A 23533-nucleotide genomic window follows, 5' to 3' on the forward strand; every position below is an offset into this window, starting at 1 on the left:
GCCCATTTAACTCCAAGCCCATGGCATGTGCTATAGCCACAAGTGTTTGAGAGCTTAGGAATCAGTGGGATCAAAGGCCAACAGCCTTGGGAAAACAGATCTCCGCTTCCCTCAGCCATCTCAGCTGATTTGTTTATAGGAAAACTCAGTTTAAAAGGCATTAGTTTTCTCTTTCCTTATCTCAGCTCTGATACTGCACTTTTCTTAAAAAAAAAAAAAAAAAAAAGAGGATGGCCTCACTTCTAATTAGGATAGTCAGCGGAAGATGCCCTGTTCAGGCTTCGAATCTGTTCCTTAAAGTGAGTGCTCACTCAGGTTCCCATTGGTTCATCCTTAATCGCTTTGTCCCTTGCCTTGGCCACCCCTGTAAGCTGCTGGCTGGCGCTGGCAGCTAGGGTTGAGGACTGTTTGATTAATTGGATTTGTTTTTCATTCAGGACGCATAGAGTATGTTCCACCTGCATTTAGTTTCTCATTCAGTCTGTCTATTACTGATCCTAATCCCAGGGACTTCAAAGCTCCTGCCCTTTATAGCCTATTAAAGCCAGGAAGTTTCTGATGGATTAGAGCAAGGAATGAGTTTGAAGTTTGTAATGTGCACCACTGTCACCGATAAGGTCTAGTTTATTACCTGACAGTAGTATCTGCACTTTTTATGGCTGTTCCCTTTTCATTGGTAATACTGAAGTCAGGATAGTCGACCTTGGAGACTGGCAGTAGTGGGTCTCTGAGTTTAGGCAGGGAAAAGAACATTTTCTGTAGACAAATCAGAGTTTGCCCCTAGAAAATTCTTTAGTTCCTCCTGAGATGTTTAAGAAATTTTCCTTAGTGGGAAAATGTTTGTTCTCTGAGGGAGTCATATGCGTTCTCTATTTAGGGAGCCATAGTTTGAGTAAACAAAATGGCTGCTTTAAATGAAAGTCCTGTTTTACGCTCCAGAGAGCAGTACTTTTTCTTGTTAACTATCTTTTTATGCCAAGTTTGTTTTCCTCCCAGCATCTCATTTTCTGGGTTTTTGTTTGTTTGTTTCATTTATTTGACTCTCAAAAAAGGAGAAGGAAAGGGGTAGAAGGAAAATAAGGAACAGAGGAGAAGGAAGAACTGGACGGGAAGGAAAGGAAAGGCAGCGATAAACAGGAGCTGTGCAGGGAGGCCCATGGGGAGGGCCACGGAGAAGGCCATGGAGAGGGCCACAGAGAGGGCCTCGGCCAGCTTGCTCGGAGGGAAGTGAATCAGATGGTTTGTTGCTGCTCTGTAGTGTCTCCCGTAAAAAGAATGAGTCGTGTTTTGAGAAGGAAGTCTGCGTATCCCTCTTCAGATCTGGAATAGCTCACTGCTTTGTGCTGCACTCACACTCAAGCGTTTATTCCCAGGTAGAGGGGCCACCAGCTTTCAGAGGGAGCCTATCAGCACCCCACCCGCCCAGATAGGCACAGATGCAGATTCTGGAGCTACATGCAAAAGAGGCTTCTCCTTCCTTCGAAACCTTGGTTAGCCACTTCAGGCTTCAGGTGAATGATTTATTGTGAATTCAAGTCACTTCTTTGGGGCGAGTATCATCGCAGACGGTGAGAAGGGAAAAACCATGTTCTACCTTCTTGGTCAAAGCCCAGACACTGATGTAACAGAGCAGTAGCACGAACCTAGGTTTTGGAGCTGGGTGTTCAGTTTTAATTTTTGGTAGACCCTGCTAAAATGTAGTGGTTAATTTTATGACCAGGAGCTTAGTTTATTTTTGAAATATTTTGGCTCCAGGGAGGAAAGCGAGCCCTCAACTGACGAGGCCCCAGTTTTGACACGTTTAGAGACTGAACCAGCTTTTTTTTTCTAGCAGTGGTTTTTAAGTCTATGCTCAGGCTCTGGCAATGTGGTTGTTTGGGGAGAGCATGAACCATGTTTAATCTTCTGTGGGGTGTTTGTTCAGTTGGTAAAAGGGGCTGTCAGCTCTGGCCCTCATGCCAGCAAAGCCATCTGAATCTGTATGTATGGCATTAGTAACACATATATATTTTTTAAAAAGTAAGTCCAAGGCTTTGAAATATTAGAGGCAAAAGTGATGTTTTTCACTTTCTCTACATTTACTAAAATAAATATTGTGGTGAATATGTCTGCTGCTGGGAGGGTTCATGCAGGCAGAGACCACCCCCCGCTCCCCCCAACGCCTTTTTTTCACTCTCCAACCAAATGCTTTTTTTCTTTTTGGTTACATTTAAGTCTAAATTGCTGGGTTTGAAGTTTAAGTAAATACTTAGACTAGGCAATAGAAATTTCCAGTGAGCTTTCGTCACATTGGTTTTGAGCTCTGTCAGAAAAAAAAAGGCAAGCCAGTGCTTTCCTCCTCCCCAACTCTTCAATTTCCAAACTTGATGGATATAGAGGTTGTTTGGCTTGGCCCCCGGCCTCCCTGTGAAGGAAGCTATTACATTGTACATCTCATATAGGTTTAACTCAGCCTTCTGTTTTAGCTGATTTCAGGGTTAAATTTGAATTGACCTCAGGAGCTCCCTAGCTTCAGATTATGACTTTCATAGTTGTTAGCAGGCAGGATGGCCTGGGCTGAATGTGTCAGGATGGTCATTCCAGAGGAGGCAACAGAGCAGTAGAAGCAACAGCTGCCTTCTTTTGAGCTGAATTCAGGGACTATGAGGAATTAAGGTCATGTGGACCCTCCGTACACCAAGCAGCTTGAGCACTCCTAAGGTGAGCTCAAGGTTTGTATGGAGATAATCTGGCCATTTATTTTATTGATCTGTGGTTGTGTTTGTGACAGTGATTGCCAGGATGGGTGTGAGGTCATCTGCAGTCAACCTGATAATTTTATAGTACCTTTGCCAAGTTGGAGGAAAAATTCTCTTTGCTCACATCTTTCTTGGCATCCAACATGGAGCAAACCGTTAATCAATACACATTTTAAAAAAAATCCTTAACACAAGGAGTTCTTTTTCTCCTTCAAGCTAGGCTAAAGTTCCTAACTGTGAAGTTATCAGGTCACCTGGCTCAGCTGTTTGTTTTTCATAAATTCGGCAATGTGTTTAAAAAAACCCGTTTTTCAGACTACGTTGTGTGGATGGAAGGTGACATTTTTATTTTGCTAGCTACAGATTCACAGGATGAGACACAGGGTACAAGGCTATGCTGTTTTAGTTTGAATACATTTAGAATTTAGAATTTCACTTAGAATTTAGAAGGAGTAAGGGAAAAGAGACCCCATTTGGCCTCAGCAATGGAATTAGAGCCTGAAGGTCTCTGGCTATGAACTATGTCCTTCCACACCCTAAAGGGGCTACCTCACAGCTTTCTGTGTACACCTCCTCAGGTTGTCAGGAGAGAAGTGAAGGCCATAAGGCTTTACAAGCTTTACAAGAACTCTTTTATGAAGATAAAGATGAAATGATGTTTTTATCACCATGTATTATATACCTTTTAAATCCCAGGAATAGAACTGTACTAAATTCTTTACACATATTATCACATCCTTATGACAGACCTGCAAGGAAGCTGTTCTCATTCTCATTTATAAAAAATGAAACCCTGATTAGTTGTGTAATTTGCCTGAATCACAGAGCTGCAAATGGCAGAGCCAGAAATGAACACAGCTCTCTGTGGATCCAGAGCTCATGCCCCTTACAGGAAGGCCCACTGTATCCACTTAAATTACCATTTAGTGGTAGGAAAATCATCGTGTTTGTCTGTTCTCTGATTTGGGATTATGTAGAACTAGGTCTTGTCAGGGACTCAGAGACAGAAAAGTAAATCTGTTCTTTTGAAAACACTAATGGAAGGGGGGAAAAAAGTTCTTTTTTCTCACCCATATTTTTCTTTCTCACCGCATGCTTCTGTCCTAAGTTTTTAAACAATCGGTATTACCTGCTTTAGGGCAGGCAGTAATTACAGTAATTTGATTTCTGTTCTCCACAGAAGGAATGCTAAAGCCTGAGAGAATGGTAGTTCCCTTTCTTGGAGGCCTATTTTATTTGAGAATGTGAAAACAAAAAACTGGAAATTCTATTTAGAGGGCTGTCTTGTGGTAATGATGGTGCAGCTGACCATTGAGATGGAGACTGCTTTTGCCCTGGCTTTTGGCTACCCAGGCCTACCTCAGAACTCACATTTCCTTCTTCACCCCATGCCATCCTTTTTGGTCTTCATCATTCTAAAACTTCCCTATCAAAGACTTTACAGGGCAGGGCCAAGTTAGTTCTCTGTGGATATTGATTGTCGCAGGTAATTCTTTGGGTATAGGTAACAACTGTGGAAAACCCATTTGTGGTTTGAACATGCTGTATCCACTTGCCAAGTGAAAGTCCAAATCCCATCCAGGGTAGAGGAATGTTCACACTTAACTAAAGCAGCTAGCCTGTTTTCTGTATTTATATTGCAAAAAGAAGAGCTGTTTGTTACTTTGTGAGGTTAACATGGAAAAGGTTCCAGGTTCTTTTGTTTCATTTGTGAGTTCCATTGTCTCAGTTCTAGAAGGTTATTGGCAGGGATCCTGTTTATGTGAAAGTGGATATGGAAGGTACTAGCTGGGGGCATGCCACTGGATCATCAGAGTAATGTGCCAGATCTAACATGTACCACTTTTGCCACCCTTACACCTAAGGTTTAGAAGTCCATTGGTTCAGTAAATAGACACAAATGTTCAAAGGAAGGTACTGCTGACATTTAGTGGATGTCTCCTCTGGGCCAGGCTAAGTGCATTCTAAGTGCATGCTAAGTGCATTCATGTTCGTGTTCATTCTCACAGTCAGCCATGGGAAGATAGCGTTACTATTCTATCTTCATAGTTGAAGAAACAGGTTAAAAGTGATTCACTCGTTCAAGATCCCATGGCTAGTAAGGACTACACCTGGGATTCAAAGCTCTTCCTAAAAACTGTTCTTTCTATGATATATTACAGCCTCATGAAATCCTGGACCTCAGAGGCATCCTATTTGGTCTCTCATATGATGTCAAGTAGAAATCTGACCTAAGTTAGTACATTTCAAGTAAAAGCACACATTAAATTGATAAAGGCGGGATCCCTGGGTGGCGCAGCGGTTTGGCGCCTGCCTTTGGCCCAGGGCGCGATCCTGGAGACCCAGGATCTAATCCCACGTCGGGCTCCCTGCATGGAGCCTGCTTCTCTGCCTGTGTCTCTGCCCGTCTCTCTCTCTCTCTGTGACTATCATAAATTAAAAAAAAAAAAAAATTGATAAAGGCATTTCATCATTTCATTTTATCTGTTTCTCCATCAGAAGATTCTTTTTAAAAACATTTTTATTTGTTTATTTTTAAATGTTTATTTGAGAGCGAGTATGTGCACAAGCAGGGTGAGAGGCGGGGTGGGGAGGGGGAGGGGGAAATCCTCAAGCAGACTCGCCACTGAGCATAGAGCCCAATGTGGTGCTTGATCTCACGACCCTGAAATCATGACCTGAGTTGAAATCAAGAGTTGGACACTCAACAAACTGAGCCACCCAGGCTCCCCTATTTATTTTAAGTAATCTCTACGCCCAACATGGGGCTTGAACTCATAACCTGGAGACCTAGCATCACATGCTCCTCTGGGCCAGCTGGGCATCCCTCCATCAGAAGATTCTTGCCTATTTTGAGTCTAAATTAGTTGCCCTGTAACTTCCACCCAGCCATTGGTCATGGTTCTAACTTGAGAGATATGTCATAGAGAAAAATTCCCCTATCATCTAATAGCCCTCCTGATACCCTGTGTATTAGTCAAGGCCTAGGTAGGAGACAGAAACCACACAGTAACCAGAACAAGAAAGGTTTAATGGAAACAATTATTAACTGGTAACAGGTGATTGGTGACTAAGGGGTATAAACTGTAAAGACAGCAGGAAATAAATTTGGGAATGTCCCTTCCTCAGCTAGCTCTGAGTTTCAGACTGTGTTGGACAGCATGTGACTGTAGCCCACTGCATAGTGAAGTTTGCTGAGGTGCCACAGGCCAACTCTGGCAAACAAACTTAACCACCCCCCTTCAGTACCCACAAAATTCAACAGGAAGCTAGCTACCCGGGCACGTTCTTGAGCTTGCTGGAAAATTGAAGGCTTTGGTGGAGCTCCCTGGGAACCACCCATGGGAAGGAGCTCAGCTAGTTGCTCTTGGTGGTGTCTGCAGGACCTTTCACAGAACTGCCCTGAGGATGCCACTTAAACTTGGTAGAGAGAAGTGCCCCTGCTGCCTATCTTCTGGTCAAGTACTGTAGGAGCAAGAAGTTAAAGAGGCACTCCTGAACCAGGAAGAAAAGCACCCCCTTCCTTCCCAAGTGTCCCTCCAGCACCCTCTACTGGCAAAGCCTAATGTCAAGCTAGTTGGTGGAGGGCAAATATTTACTGGATCTAGTTCTAGTATGAGAAACAGGGCAGTGATGGGTGAAATTGAAGCTGAGAGGCAATACATTGAAAACTGGCGCCATTAATCTCCTTAAACATTCTGTAGAAATCCTGGATTCAAGTACCTGTACTGTCCTTATAACTCCCCCCACCTGTTTTCCAGCTTCTTGGAACTTTTCCCATCTTACCATACCTAACTCTGAACACAAAACCTTTCAAAGTGTGGTTCAGGGACCTCTGGACATCCATGAGTACCTTTCAGGGGGCCTTTGAAGTTGAAATTATCCTCATGGTAATGCCAAGTCCTCTCCACTCCCCACTCTTTATCCTTTCACAAGGGGTCAGAAGTTTCCAGAGGCTACATGACATGGGCTACATCACTCTATTGGCTAGTGGGATGTGCTTGTGTATTCCTGTGTTTTAAAATTACCTCAGTTTTAATTTCTCATACAAATAAATTGTGTATGTGTGTGTGAGTGCGCGCATATCCCAGAGAAAGCTTCTTTGGGGTTCTCAACAATTTTTAAGAGCATATAGAAATCCTGACACCAGAAAGTTTGAGAACTGGTGGTCTAGTGTAGTAGGTGGAGCTATAACCTCTTGCGTTTTAGATATTACAATTTATGTTTCATAAGACTTTGGAAAGTAGACTTATGGCCAAGGGTTGCATTTATCTGGAAGAGGAGGGGAAGCAAACAAGAATAAGGATGACTGCTGGAAAACCTGTTGAGCTTCATTGTTTTGCCCCAGGTCTAGAGAAGCATGAGGTCTTCACACTGCAGTAGATGGTACATGTTCTGTTTGGCCTTTGATGCTAAACAGACTTAGATTCAATCGCTGGCCTTATCATTTAGTAGCTCTGTAACCCCTGCCAAATTACTTAATCTCTCAGAGCCTTGTAACTACTGCTTTGTCAATAATTCCTGCCCCAGGAGGTTGTCAGGAGGATTGGATAACATTGCATCCACAAAGTGTGTGCCATATATTAGTTGCTTAATAAAGGCCCTCCCCCACTCCGTTTATTCTTAGAAGACAGTGAGAGGGACTTGCTGACACCCCATAGGTAACATGGGACATAGTCTTCAGTCTCGAGTCCTGTCCCTATCTACCTTATTCCAAAGCTATTGATTAATTATGCTCCTCGAGCCAGGGATGAAACTATAATTAACTACTGTTATTGATTAAAAGGCCCCTAGGATTATTTCTTTGGTGTTCCATCTTTTTTTTTCCAAACATGCTTCTTTTGGAGTTGACCTCTGTTTTAGGCTCTGTGCTTATTTAAGACAGAATGTCTTAATTACAGGGCCTCCATTTATGCAGGCTTTTTCCGGGACCCTGGTGGCGTCCCAACAATGTGTTCCTTGGATATACTATAAAATAGACAGAAGTAAGATATTTCATCTGCAGGCAGTACAGACAGCCTTTTCCTTTCTGACTCTCCCTCCCCATACTTCTCTTCAGTATTGTGACTTTGGGATGGCCACAGGCATTTTGGGGCTGCAAGACTCAGGCAAACTAGATCTTTCCACAATTACACGATGGGCTTCTTGGAAGCAGTCTGATACCTAGCTTTCCCGTCATCATTTGACAAATGTTGTGTGAAGAACAAACTATCCTCTGTAAAGAACCCTGACGTTTATGGACAAGGGTACTGTACTGAAGAGGTACTAATTTCATGCTGTGCTAAATGCAACATTTTAAAATAAGGAACCTGCGGTTGAATCACTTCAATCATTTCAAAGTAGAATGGGAAAAAATGTAAGGCAAGTCATGGGTTGGCGTTTCTTCAGTATACTAGAAAAATCCCACATAATTGGACGTAGAAATTTGATATTTACTCTGTAAATTGTTCGTGATGAGAAACCAACTCCAGTGAATCAGAGAGAAGGGGCTTTTGAGGGGATAACGTGCTATAAGTTAAGAAACCTACATTGTACAAGGAGACCGTTTTTGAGGGGTGGATTTGAGCAGCATTGGTATCTGTGATTGCATTGTGGAGGTTGGCACACTGGGGCGGACATCTAGAGTACATGCTTTGTAATTGCCAGCAGAGCGGAGGCATGTCTTGAGCTGGAGTGTACCTCACTGAAGGTAGTTTGGGGAGGTGCAGAGCTGTGATACTAAACCATGAGCCTGAGAATGAGACTGTGTGGACTCCTGCCCTCTTGTTGTTGTCATCTTGGGCAAGTCTTTTGGCTTCTCTGTCTCAGTTGTGAGTTGAAGCCATTTGTGCATTCTGGTGAAGATAGTATTGAGAATTAGAAGTGTTGCAAGGACTTAGGACAGAAATACTTACCAAATTTTATAACAGTGCCTTTGTAAGAACACCCCCTTGAACAGTCATACGTGTAGATTTAATGGGAGCCACTGAAGGAAGTTTCGTCTCATATGTGATGTGCTTTTACCATTTCATCTCCTCACAGGAGTTAGAAGAGTAATACATGCCTCATCCTGTTCCCCATCCTTCCCCTAGATTCTCTCTGGCCCAAAATCCGGGTTCCATTGAAAGTTGTGAGGACTGCTGAAAACAAGCTGAGTAACCGTTTCTTCCCATATGATGAAATCGAGACGGAGGCTGTCCTGGCTATCGATGATGATATCATCATGCTGACCTCTGACGAGCTGCAGTTTGGTTATGAGGTAAGGAGGTTTCAAACAGTCTATTTACATAGTTGATATTTCTTGCCTAGTGTTGCTTGTCTTTCCTGATGAAGAGTATTCTGTGACGTTCTCTAAAGTTATAGTTTCTAAATCCTAGTAGAGTCTAAAGGTGCGGCATAGGAGCGTGGGTTATGAAGCTGTTCTTTAAAACTTGGGGGAAACCCTCTTCCAGAATGACAACTGTGCCCTCCACTCGTTTTGGGAACTCCCAAGGAGAGCCCCAGGGGATGTTTTCAAAAGAGCATCTATAGCATGTAACGAGCACTTAATTGATGTCTCCTTGAAGAGTGCTTCCCCTGACTCAAGCAGCTGGGCACTGCAACAATAAAAACGTCAGTAAGCGAAGAAGCTGGCGGCACTAACCAACAGAAAGCAGACCCGGTTGATGGCTTTCTCTCTGAGGTTTAAGTGGAGAGGCTGGCCGCCTGTCTTCAGGGAGAAACATTCTCTATCACCGTTCATTCAGTGTGGCTGATGGATGAGGCTGGGTTCAGGGGTTAAGTATGGAGACCAGTAAAGGTCTCCCCAGGGGAAAGTGCCAGAGCCGAGGCCTGGTGAGAGGCAATAGGAATTGATGAGCTCTGTCAGGGAGGATGTGCGGGAGAGGCCTGATGGCGGCGGCAGGCAGAGGCCTGGGACCCAAGCAGAACAGAGAGTATGCATCAATTAGCCTCAGCCAGCACGGGGGAAAGTGGTGAAATCTGTCCCCTTCACTCGTCCTGCCCCTGAGAGAGGGGCAGCCATTTTCTCTGGCTGACTCAGAGTTTGCTGACTTTGAGGTTCTAATAAATCATGAAATTGTATTATATGAAACCATTGGGTACTCAGATTTCATTAAAAGACAGATAATGAAGTTGTATTTTATGAAGCCCTTTGGTACTCAGATTTTACTAAATGAATACATTTTGTGTATTCTATATTTATTATAAAAGTTTATTTTGGGGGGGCGCCTCGGCGACTCGGTTGAGCGTCTGACTCTTGGTTTCAGCTTAGGTCATGATCTGAGGATTGTGGGATCTAGCCCTACGTTGGGCTCTGTGCTTAGGGAGTCCACTTGGGATTCTCTCCCTCTCCTCTTGGTCCCTCTCCCCCCTTGCACACACACTCTCTCTCAAATAAATCAATCTTTTAAAAAAAGAGAGAGAAATTTATTTTCTAACCCTTAAAATAAAGGTGGATTTTGAGGGGAAAGAAACAGGAATCCCCCTCACCATCGTCACCACCAAGTTTCTGGTTTGTTATTGTTGTTGTTTTTTAATGTAGCTCCATTTGACTGTAAAAGAAATTGTTGTGAACTAGGCTGATGTGAGACACAGTTGGTCAGTGTAGTTACTGGCCAACGAAAGGTGTGAGAGTGTCTAATAAAACATACATCATCTTTTTGGGTTTATTCTCATTCACAGAGTTATCTTTTACATGATCACATCTAGGGTATTGGATGATTTTTAGCACACCATCATTCCCATTTTTTAAGAAAGCCAATTACCTACTTGTTTCTCTAGCCAACTCTGGCAAAAAGACCAATTTTTTCTGCCAGTGTTTTCTCTGTTTGTTGCATATAGTGGCTTTGGACTATACTTACCTGTTTATTTTTGTGGTAAAAGGGAGGTGGAAAAGGGAACATTTGGAATGATATAACCAAGATGGACAGAGTGCTCCCTCTTCAATGTTTTCAATTGGACTAAATGATGTCTAGTAAAAGAAAGATAGACTAATGTATTCCTTTCGACCTTGAGTTGAAACCTTGATACTCAGGTATATTGAAACCTGGGATTTCTTTCTTTCTTTCTTTTTTTTTTTTTTTCTGGGATTTCTTTCAATCTTGAGTTTATTTCACGCCTCTTCCCCTCTTTCCTCTGATGTTCTGTGTTTGATTCCACGTCACCTTGAAGGAAGTAATTGCATATCAGAGGAATGGTGGGCAAGAAAACACCTCATCTCCATTAATCTTCTCAAGATCCTGTGTAAGGAAAACTTTCATAACTACCCTCCATATTCCAGTGAATGTTTTGGCTGTTTACAGACATTACTTAACGATCTTTTCCCAAACCTGCAAGATGTTTATTATTTTCTCCTTCTTTACTAAGGTGTAGCAAAGCTAGATATCTTGCCTGCAGTCACACAACTAATGAGTGGAAGAGTTGGAATGTAGGTTCCAGTGTGTCTACACTATACTGTCTCCCTGGAGGGTTTTATCCTGTCAGAGACCATAGGTTTGCAAAATTCACACTAAGAGCCAGGAGCATATCTGTTGTCTTTCACAGAATTATCTTGGGTAAGGTAAACAAATAGGTTTCTCAGACATCCCTACTATTGGTGCTTTAGGGTAATTTTGTAAAAGTTATTTCTTGCATAGTAATTAATGGACAATGTTAGGAAAGCTCTGGGCCTTCTACTCTTTCACTGACCAGTTAACGACCACAGACAAGTTATTTAATCTTTCTGGGTGATAGTTTATTCTTATATGAAGTGGCAGTAATGATAGTGACTTCATTAGGTTATTATGTACATTAGAAAGTTACACAGTGCCTCCCACATGGAAGGAAAATGCTCAGAAACTGTACTTTCTATGTGGTGGGCAGTGTGCTCTGCACTTAACAAGACATTTTATAAGACGTTGTATCAGTAACTGCTACAATTGCAGCTACTATGATTAGTCTTGCGATTCCCCTCAAGATTCCACCATGGTTCATGAGAAAGGTGGTTTGTTGTTTCCATTCTTCAGAGGGGACATTTCTGTTCTAGAGAGGATACCCATTTTTGTGTTGAGTCAGAAGACAGAAGATGATGGTGCTCCTGAATCCTGTTTTTTTTTTTTTTTTCCAAAGCCTAAGACTATTTCATGCAGGAATTGGGAGGAGCCTGACTGATTAAGTAAATAAACAAATCTGTTAACAAAAATTTACATCTTAGGGGAGTTATGTTGGAACCAGAGCTACTTTCTTGTATTTAGCACAGAGTATTAGGATTCTCTCTTGTTAATTGCTACTCATCCTTCAGTACTCAGCTCAAATGTTGCTATCTCAAGGAAGCTTTCAGAGAGTTCCCAGACTAGGTTAGGTTCAGAGCACTCTCTGCCTCTTTGTAAGCAAATAATTAATTGTGAAGTATATTGTTTAGTGTCTGCTTTTCTTCTATGATGTAAGCCCCACAAAGGCAGGAATCATGGCTGTCTTGTTCATTGCTATATCGTCCATGACTAATCCAGTTTATTCCTTTCAGGGTTACTCCATAATATTTGATGAATAAACAAATTTTTATTCCCAGAATGCATATGAGAGATATGAAATAAGTTATTCTGGCCTGCCTATGTACTCTCCCATGATCCGTAATCTTGATCCAGCCATTTTGGAAAACAGTTTGGAGTTTAAAATGTTAAGCATAGGGATCCCTGGGTGGCGCAGTGGTTTAGCGCCTGCCTTTGGCCCAGGGCGCGATCCTGGAGACCCAGGATCGAATCCCACGTCGGGCTCCTGGTGCATGGATCCTGTTTCTCCCTCTGCCTGTGTCTCTGCCTCTCTCTCTCTCTCTCTTCTATGTGACTATCATAAATAAATAAAAATTAAAAAAAAATGTTAAGCATACATCTACCATATGGCCCCACCATTCTTCTCATAGAGATTTACCCTAGAGAAATAAGAGAATATGTATACACAATACTTATACACCAATATTCATAGCAGTTTTTATTTGTGATAGCTGGAAACTGGAGGAAAAGCACCCAGTGTCTATCAAATTTGAATGAATAATCCTGGTATATCTATACAATAGAATAATACTCAGTAATAAATATGAATGAGCTATGGAGACATACAACAACATGCATGTATTTAAAAATAATGCTGAGTGAATGAAGCAAGATGGAAAAGAATATATTTTATGATTCCATTAACATGAAATTCTAGAAAATGCAAATTAATGTTTAGTGATTGAAAGATCAGTGGTTGCCTGGCATAGGAATAGGGAAGGTCAAGCTGTGAAGGGCAAGAGGGAAGAATAACAAAGGGGCAACAAAACTAGGGGAAATGGAGATGTTCGTTATCTTAACTGGGATGATGATTTTACTGGTGTATACAGATATTAAAACATAAAATTATGCACTTTAAATAGATCCAGTTTATTGTATGTCAACTATATTTCCAAAAAGCTATAACAAATTATCTTCATGCAAAAGTGTAAAAAATGAAATGCTTGAAAAATGAAATGAAATATGTGCCAAACATGTTCGGTGAAAACCATAAAACATTGCTGAAAGAAATTGGAGAGCGACTGCATAAATGGAAAGATGGACCATATCGATCTATCCAAAGACTTAACTATTACTAAGGTGTGAGTGTTCCCCATATTCTTCTGTAGGTTCAAAGCAGTCCCATGCAAAATCCCAGAAGGCTTTCTTTATTTTTTTTTAATTGAAATTGACAAACTTGGGGCACCTGTGTGGCTCGGTAGTTGAGCATTTGCCTTTGACTCAGGTCATGATCCTGGAGACCTGGGATTGAGTCCCACACCACACTCCCTGCAGGGAGCCTGCTTCTCCCTCTGCCTGTGTCTCTGCCTCTCTCTCTGTGTCTCTCATGAATAAATAAGTAAAATCTTAAAAACAAAATGAAATGAACAAACTTGTTCTAAAATTGAAATGGAAACACAGTAGACCTGAAGAAAAGCCAAAGCAATTTTGGGAAAGCAGAGCAAGTTTCAGGACTACCTTATTTTAAGAATTACTAGAAAGCTACAGTAATCAAGACATTGTGGTATTATTGTCAACTTAGAAATATACATCAGTGAGACAGAATAAAGAGTCCAGAAATAGAACACACATGTATGGTCAATTAATTTTCAACAAAGGACCCAAGTCCGTTCAAGAGAGATGGGACAGTCTTTTTCACTAAGTGGTGCTGGAACAATGTGATATCCTTAAGTCAAAAAAAAAAAAAAAAATCATGACCATTACCACACACTGTATATAAAAATTTAGCTAGTCCTAAATGTAAGAACTGAAATTATAAAACTTCTTGAAGAAAACAGAGGAGAAAAATCATAGTGTATCTAGGATAAAAATGATTCTTAAATAGGAGACAAGTAGATGACTTAAAAGAAACCAAAATGGATAAGTTGGACTTCTTCGAAATCAACAATGCTTGAAAAGACACTTCTAAGAAGATTAAAATGCAAGTCATATATTGGAGGAAATATTTCCAGAACCTACATGTGATAAAGAACTTGTATCTTTATCACAGGGGCTCCTGGGTGGCTCAGTTGGTTGAGTGTCTGGCTCTTGGTTTCAGCTGAGATCAAGATCTCAGAGTCCTGGAATTGAGCTCCGAGTTGGGAGAGTCTCTCCCTCTGCCCACCCGCCACTCTCTCTCAAATAAATAAATCTTTTTTTTTTTAAGAAAAAAATAGAAAATAAAAATATCCAAAAAATAAAGAACTCTCACAACTCAAGAAGAAAACAAAGAAGTAAAAAAAAAAAAAAAAAAAAAAGGGCAAAAGGTTTGAGGAGTTACTTCATAAAAGAAATTGTGTAGATATAAACTAACATAAAAAGATTCTCCACATCGTAGTCATTAGGGCAATTCTAAAATAAAAGCACAAAAAGTTACCATGACCTACCTTCTAGAATGGCTAAAAAAACTTAAAAGACTGACAATGCCACATGTTGATGAGGCTGTGGAGCAACTAGAACTCTCATATGTTATTGGTAAAAATGGAAACTGGTACAACTAATTTGGAAAACAGTTTGGCAGTTTCTCATGAAGTTAAACATATACTTCACATGTGATGCAGCCTCCAAAATAAATAAAAACATACGTCTTTACACCAAGACTTGTACTCATTGTTCATAGCCTTATTCATAAGATAGAGAACTATATATATATCAGCGGGCAAATGAAGGAATAAATTGTGGAAAATCTATGCAATGGAATACTGAAATGAAATGAAAAAGAAATGAACTACTGATATATGGAGCAACATGGAAAAAGCCTAAAATTATTATGTTAAGAGAATGAAGGCAGATACATAAGAGTATGTTCTGTGTGGGTCCATTTGTATGAAATTCTAGAGTAGAAAAAACTGTATTACCAGGAGTAGAGGGATGGGATTGTCATCAAAAGAATAGAAAGGAACTTTGTAGGCAATGGAAATGTTCTATACTATGGTTGTGATAGTGGTTTTATGACTATGTCAAAACACTTACAATTGGTGATTTTATTGTAAGTAAAGTACATTCTAATGCTGAAAAAAATTTTGGGATGCAACTGAAGTAGTTCTTAGAGGAAATTTATAGCATTAAATGCTTTTATTAAGAAAGAAGATTGGTCTGAAAGCAATCATGTTAAGTTCGTTCCCCTTTAACAACTTAGAAAAAGAAGAATAAATTAAACCTAAAGCAAGTTAGAAGGAAAGAGCAAAGATAAGTGCTAATAAAGTCAGTGAAGTAGAAAAACAAACCAACAGAGAAAACTAACAGATCCAAAAATTGACCTTTAGAAAAGATTAACAAAATGGATAAACCCCTAGCCAGAACACTAAAAAAAAAAAAAAAAAAAAAAAAAAAACAGAGAGAGAGAGAACATAAATTATCAATGTTAGGAATGAAAAGGAATTAAAGGAGGATTGTTTAGATCCTAGAGACATTAATAAAAGAATACTAATAGAATATTGTGAAAATTTTCATGAAAGTATGAATTCTTTGAAAATTACAACTTACATAAAAATTAAATGGAATGTATATAATTCACTATTAAAAAACTGAAGTTAGCGGGCAACCTGGGTGGCTCAGCGGTTTAGTGCCTTCAGCCCAGTGCCTGATCCTGGAGACCTGGGATCGAGTCCCATGTCAGGCTCTCTTCATGGAGCCTGCTTCTCCCTCTGCCTGTGTCTCTGTCTCTCTCTCTCTCTGTGTCTCTCATGAATACATAAATAAAATCTTAAAAAAAATTTAAAAAATTAAAAAAAAAAACTGAAGTTATCAAAATCTTCCTACAGAGAAACTCCAGGCCTAGATGGTTTTACTGGTGATTTCTTGAGAATAAAGTTATAGTTTTAGATTGGAAAGAAAATTAGAAATAATCTAGCTTGCTCTCTTTTGCTTATGGGTAAGGGCCATCCTTAAGCTACATAAAGCCAGTAAGTGACTTACCCAGTGCCACCCAGTTAGTGGGCGGCACTAATAAGGCTTAAACTGAGTTTAGTGGTATTTTCATTGTACCATGTCACCTATAAAAATTTCATTATATAACTGAGCTCATAGAGAAAACAAATTATATAGAATTATAATAATCATTATATAGCTGTTCTTATTTTTGACTATGTACCAGTCAGACCCATTTGTTGAAATCTCTGTGGGGTGAAGATGAAAACAACTGAGTATTTTCCATGTTATTCTAATAGTCACAAACAAGAATATATCAGTCAGGAAAATAGAGTCCATACTAATTGTTTCAGTAGAATGGATTTAATATATGAAATTTCTAATACAGGGTGTTAGAGAGCTTGAGACAGCAAAAGGGGACACTGAAAGTGTAAAGAGGCAATAACTCCAGGACTCGAGGAACAAGGGAAAGGAGGGAAGTGGCTGGGATCATTAGAACCTACATGTTTGGAAGAGAGTCCACCCCACTTCCCCCAGCGCTGGGCCTTAGACCTTGGTAGAGGGCCACTGGTTGGTTTCTGTTAGTAGTTCTGAGGGTCCAGATGAGGCTGGTTCTGGAATGCTGGAAATGCCTAGAACCATCTCCTGTTGAGGTAAAAGGCCACACCGCTGGGAAAAGCCGGCAAGACGGGAAATAATTCCCTTCTTCATTTCTCCAGTGTCTCTCTAGTGCCCCCATTGACAGAACCTAGCAAAAGTGAAATAATTGCAGTCTTGGCCCCAGCATCACAAAACAGAATTTAGAAAGGAGAGTTGAGGCTTCAAGACGACAACTTAATAACTAGCACCGCCTGCCCACCTTTGGTTACTTGTGTCCATTCACACCCTTCTACACGTTTGAGCTTCCTTACAGCAATATTTAATAACCTTATTCTTCCATAAGAGGATGCAACTGTCCTTCATACATAGAAAGACCTCCCATTTTCTCCCCCAAAAAGGAAGATGCAAAGTCCCAATAGTCATATCAATCTCTGGGTAATTATTAATTCCTTCTTAAATTTAGTCACAAGTCTACTTGAGTATCCTGTAACTTAGTGAATAAATGATAGACTTCCAATTCTGGATGAGCTTGAATAAGCACATTCTACCCTGTTCCTCAAAAAAGAAAGGCTGGCTAGGGACCTCAGGACTTGAGGGTTGCCCCAGCAATGAGTTTCCTTGGTTCCTTCCCTCCCTGTCTCTCCTTCTCTCCCTCTTTACCATTCTCCTGTATAACCCCAGCCTCAGTACTAGAGAAGGCCATAACATAGGCACAGATAGAAACAAACAACAACAACAACAAAATGACAACAACAAGAAAACAAGGACTGGGAAGAGGGCAGCCCTACGATCGAGCCTTTTTAAAGACTATACCACTCTAGGCCATGCAGATACCGTGAAAGAAGCCATTCATACTCCTGCCAAGTAGATGCTGTGACTGTGGAGGTTGTCATGCAGAACCCTGTGGACCACCCTCACCCTGCATTAACAGGAGCAGAGACTCTTTCCCTGCCCGCCTCTCTCCACTGCCCATGCCCTGCACTAAGTGTCAGCAAAGAGGCAGGTGCAGAGACTGTTGGGCAAGAATTTTGTCCATCATCTCCAGACTGCAGTAAGCCATGGAGAGTGAGGAAGCAGCACCTCATCTCTTGCCAGCCAGAGAGTTGGAGGGAAGATTAAGGAAAGGAGGAGGCAGTGAAAGGGATTCTTCAAATGTGTGTGTGAAGTCCTGGGGCACTCCCATCTCTCCCTTCAAAGCAACCCATGAATAGAACTGGGAATTCAGCAAAAACTGAAAAACAAACAATGGTGTGGAATACCAATGAGGTTTCAAAAATTAGCCTCTGGGTAATGGTACCATGCAAGATGGGCATACCAGAAGAACACTATCAAGTCTTTGAAAACTGAATTGTTATTCAGCCCACAGCCCACGAAGTCAGGGCATACATTCTGAATCTAAACTCCCTGCTCAAGTGGAGAAATTTAAAAGGAACAGAGTCTCATAGTAATATTCAAAGTGTTCAAGATGCAATCCAAAATTACTCATCATACCAAGATTGAGGAAAGTCACATTTTTTATGAGAAAAGACAGTTAACAGATACCAACACCAAGATAACATAGATGTTGGAATTATTTGACAAGGATTTTAAAACCGTGATCATAAAAGATCCTCTAATAAGTGATTATGAGCACTGTTGAAACAAATGGAAAAATAGAAAGTCTCAGAAAAGAGACAGAGGTATGAAGAACAACCAGATGGAAATTTCAGAACTGAAAATTACAGAAACTGAAATTTAAAACTTACTGATAGGCTTGGTTGGTAAATGGAGACAACAGGAAAGAAATCGTGAACTTGAGGGTAAATCGATAGGAATTATCCAATTCAAACAACAGAAAGTAGATTGAAAAAAAAAATAACAGAGCCCCAGATACCTGTGGGGCAATCACAAAAGATATAATGTTTGTATCATCGGAGTCCCAGAAGAAGACAAAGAATGTGGTGCTGAAAAAAATATTTGAAGAAATAATGACTGAAAACTTCCAGAATTGGCAAATGGCAAAGGATGTTAAACTCGCAGATTCGAGAAACTAAAGAAACCACAGACATCCAAAGAGTGTTATTTTTTAAAAAATTTTTATTTATTTATTCATGAGAGACACGGAGAGAGGCAGAGACATAGGCAGAGGAAGAGGCAGGTTCCCCATGGGGGATCAGTGGATCCTGTACCCCAGGATTACACCCTGAGCTGGAGATGCTCAACCGCTGAGCCATCCAGGTGTCCCCAAAGAGTAAGTTATATAAATTTATGTGTATTGTATAAACTGAGGAAATTGTGGCAGTAATTATTATGTAAAATAGTAATTGGAAAAGGAGACAAATAAATGGGCACAAATAAAAAGGAGAGAGAGAAGGAAAGGAGAAGATATGCCTCCTTGCTGCTACGGTCTCTGGGCCTATTGCTTGGTCCTGAGACTGTCGTTGATATTTATAACTTTCCTCTTGCCCCACCCATCCGGTGTTTCTTTGTTCTCTGCCAACACTCTAGCACATTCCTCACAGACCCAGTCTTTTTAATGTCTCCAGCACTATTCAGGCTTCCCATTTCTTCTTGTGTTTGTTTTGATAAATTATGTTTTTCACGGAATCTCTTCATTTCATTTGAACTATAAAATGTATTGCTGTAAAGTCAGGATATTATGTTACTGTTATTTCAAATCTGGGAGATCTGCAATGATGTTCTCTTTTTCACTCCTGGTGTTTCAGCATCTTGGTCAGTCCTGTTATAGCAGTGCCATAATCTTTGCAAAGAATCAGCTTGTGATCTTGTTAATTTTTCCTTATTACCTATTTGTTTTGTCTTTCATTAACTTTCCTCTGCTTTCATGAGTTTGAGTTGCTGTTATTCTCCTAGTCTTTCAGTTTGATAGCTTAGATCATTGATCTCAATAATTATTTTTCCAATGTATACATTTAAAGCTCTAAATTTCTGGGTAATTACTGCTTTAGGCATATTCCCAAGTCTTGATTTGTCATATTTTTGTTATCCTTAAGTTTAAAATGTTTTAAAATTTCCATTATAATATCTTCTTTGACCCATAGTCATATAAAAGTATATTATTTATTTTGCCAATTTTTAAAGTTATCTTTTTCTTATTGATTTTTTAAAAGATTTTATTTATTTGTTCATGAGGGAGAGAGGCAAAGACACAGGCAGAGAGAGAAGCAGGCTCCATGCAGGGAACCTGATGCAGGACTCAATCCCGGGACTCGGGGACCACGCCCTGAGTTGAAGGCCGACTCTCAACTGCTGAGACACCCAGGTGTCCCTTCTTACTGATTTCTGATTTGATTCTCCTGTGGTTAGATACTCTATACAGCTTCATTGTTTTGAAATTTACTGTGACTATATGGTCTAGTGAAAGGTCTGTTTTGGTAAATGTTCTGCGTGCACCTAAAAAGAGTTTACATCCTGCGGTTTTAGATTTAATGATCTTATGAGGTCATCTAGGTAAGATTAGTTATCTTGGCACTTTTAAGTTTTTAGAAGTTTTTATTTAAATTCCAGCTATTTAACATACAGTGTAATATTATTTTCAGGTGGACAATATAATTAGTCATTCCACTCTTCCATAAAAAACCCCCTGCATTCCTTAATCCCCATCACTTATTTTCCCCATTCCACATCTTCCCCCCGCCCCCGCCCCGCTGTCATCACCAGTTTCTTCTCTGTAGTTAAACTTTAAATTTTAATAGAATCAAAATATCGCCCTGCTTGTTCTTCTCCAAAATAGGCATCTCCATTTCTTCTGTTATTTTTCCCCCATGGCCTTTATCATTTCTGTAGTAAATTCGTTATCCTCATTTAAATAAAAAAAAAATAGTTTAAACATTTAATATGTGGGCACCAAAGAGGAACCATGCAACAGACCTTTCTTACTTTGGCTCCAAAGAATTTTTTGAGAAATCTGGAGAGACAGAAGCATATCCCCATCTGGGAATTTTTCAGAAAGAGGAAGCCAGCAGTCTTTCCAGTATCTAGAGTGGTTTTACTAGTGCTGCCAGGAGATGGAAGACTAGACCAGATGACTTCCTGAAATCCCTTTGGGTGAAGCATAGGCAGACCGGTATAGTGTAGTTCCATGTGAAAAAGTGTCAAACTTCTGTGCATAGAAAGTGGCAAACTCCTTTGCTTCCTTGTGTAACAGGGAGATGATGGGCAGCCACACACCAGGAGTTGAAGGGAGAATGTGGCAGTTACTTTGATAGAGGACAGCCAGAGCAGAGAGGATGGTGAGCTGAGGCCTGTTTTGGTCATGGTTCTGCTGATGCCTCTTCCGAGGCCTCACATGTATTCAGGCACAGAGTTCCAGCATGGTTTTCATAAACGTGAGAGCATTTTAAGGCAGTGCTTTTGTTAGAGGGGTGGAAGCATCGATGTCCAGAGACCAGAGCCATTAAAGCAATGGGCTCCAGGGCTTGCTTAAGGAACACAAAGCACAGACCAAAGGGCAGCTTGCACACTGCATGCTTCCTGAAGTGAGAGAAGGAAGCATGGGGCTAATGTAAGAGGTAGGAGAGAGTGGACTCCAGAACCCCTTTCCAGAAGGTGGTTTACTAGTGCACGGCTAGGTAGCACTAACCTCATCTCCTGAGGTGTGTAGACTGGGTGGGAGGTTCGGGATCGCAGTGTGCCTGGTGACTGTCCCCAGCATTCCCACTGGAAGGCTGTGTAAAAGAAACACGGTGTCAGAATGTGAAGGGACCTTAGAGATCATCCTGTCACCTGATGTTTTATGACTTAGGAAACTGAGGTTACTTCTGTAAGGTGTGAAATGGGCATCGTTCCCCTGGAGGTACACCCCAGCGAGTGCCTGGGGGAGGAGAGGCCAGGCCATGTAGGAGACAGGTTTTTTCTTCCAGTGGCTGTGATTTGAGCCTACAGACATTTGGATTCGAGACCTAATACTGGGGATCATTATTTATTTAATTGGAAGAAAACACAGGGGTCATTTGCCTGTTTATATGGGTCATATTCCCTGTTGGAAGGCAGAAAGTTTGGGAAATGTTACATTCCCTTTCCAGCCCTGAAATCAGGAGCGAAAGAATGCTCTTCTCTGGCCCTGCGTGTTTCTGACTTGTTTGACAAGCTCTAGTGAGCTACCAGATGTGGAAATTCTTTTCAGTCTGGGATAATTTATTTATCTGTTTATGTATTTTACCAGGAAAGTATCTATTGAGTTCTTGATACTCATTTGCAAGGAACTCCTGGGGGAGCAGTAGCAGTGTATAGTGTTACTTGAGTGTTTGATTTTTTTTTTTTTTCAAGTCTGTCTGCTTTTACTTCAGACCTGAAGAGCTGGGAAATAAAATGCAACTTGTTCCTCCTCCCCTCCCCCGCCTTTAAGAGCGTTTAAAACATGTGGCAGAAAATGAGCCAGGCGGACTTGGCTGAGTGTATGAACCCGTGAATTTATTTTTCCTTTCATACTTTGATCCTCATTTCCAACCATAAAAATTATTAGTAGCACTTAAGTGTTGAACATTTTTCACCTGAGAGATGTGGAACGCTCTTGGCTAATAATACTGGTTATAAAGTCAGTACTTCATGTGGGGATGGGAATTGGCTTAGAATGACTGTGTGTTAGGAACACAAAATGCTGATGCCTTTCTCTTACTGCCTGGGTATCCTGTAGCTGGCAGAGGCTGGTTGAAGCTTTTGTGTGCTAATAAATTATGAGAATTTCGTTATATTATTTTGTTCACAACAACCTAAGGTAATGGCAAGTATCAACGAATAGTTGTTACTACAAGTATTCACTGAATCATGGCAAGACAGCAAAATAGCATAGAACGCCCCACTTTTTTTCTGGAGAACATAACACCATTTCTGAGTAGGTTCCCCTGGTATAAGAAGAACCAAGAGGAAAGGTGTCAATAGGAGAATGAGCGTGCTATGTATGGTCACATGAGGCAGTGAGAAGCAGACTGATACGAGGAGGGTGGAAGTTGTGTTTGGATTAACACTGGAAACTAGGTTGGTCAGGCAATATAGGGCCAGCTGAAAAGATTAAGGCAGTAAAGAGGTATTATAGGTTTATAAAAAGGTGTCTGGTCCAAGCAAATTTGAAACAACAGACACTGAAGACAGGGAAAGCTGGGTAGATGGAGGTGGAAAGTCAATAGACCTAAGGTTCAAATGGATGAAAGAACCAAATAGAAGGAAAAGACGGGCTTACTATAGCTCACATTTAATTTGCAATGAGGGAGCTTGGCTAATTGGAGAATTCCAGAGCTGAGGCTCTATGTAATAGTTATATTTTAAACAGAATTAGTAAGGTTTAACATACCTATATACTCCAGGGAGAGCAGAAAGATGATATGATCTGTGATTCTAAGTAAACTATCCCACTTTCTCTCTTCTCGGTAGAGGAGCTGAGAGGTGAAAACAGCCTATTATAGAATAGACAACAATCACCTCTTCTAAAAGTTAGCAGAGGAGTGGCTGGGTAGCTCAGTTGATTAAGCATCTGCCTTCAGCTCAGGTCATGATCCCAGGGTGCTAGGATTGGCCCGTGTTGGGCTTGCTGCTCAGAGGGGAATCTGCTTCTCCCTTTCCCTCTGGTCCCCCCTCGCTCATGTTCTCTCTCTCTCTCTCTCACTGTCTCTCAAATAAATGGGATCTTTGAAAAAAGAGAAAGGGAAAAAAAAGTAAAAGCCAGCAGACAACTTAAAAAGAATGACTATCTCTGGCCTGTTCGTTTCTCTCCAAGCTTTCTGCCAGTGAGAGTGCCACAGATACTGGGTCTGAGGAGCAAATAAATGTAAAACAAGTGTTGGACTGGGTCTAAAGATTGTTTCTTGCAGACTTGTGGTTATGGTCCCTCTGATAGGAAATTAA

General features: G+C 40.8%; 1 protein-coding gene across 2 annotated transcripts in view; it reads left to right on the top strand.

The window, feature by feature from the left end:
- EXT2 (exostosin glycosyltransferase 2) overlaps positions 1–23533 on the top strand; it is a 154483-nt gene that overhangs the window by 93510 nt on the left and 37440 nt on the right. For both annotated transcript variants that reach the window (XM_077862968.1, XM_077862969.1), the window contains exon 10: positions 8810–8976. In XM_077862968.1, coding sequence (XP_077719094.1) covers positions 8810–8976 — 167 coding nt within the window. The remainder of the gene's footprint in view (positions 1–8809; positions 8977–23533) is intronic.

The sequence above is a fragment of the Canis aureus genome, chromosome 21, assembly GCF_053574225.1.
Source record: "Canis aureus isolate CA01 chromosome 21, VMU_Caureus_v.1.0, whole genome shotgun sequence".
NCBI lineage: Eukaryota > Metazoa > Chordata > Mammalia > Carnivora > Canidae > Canis > Canis aureus.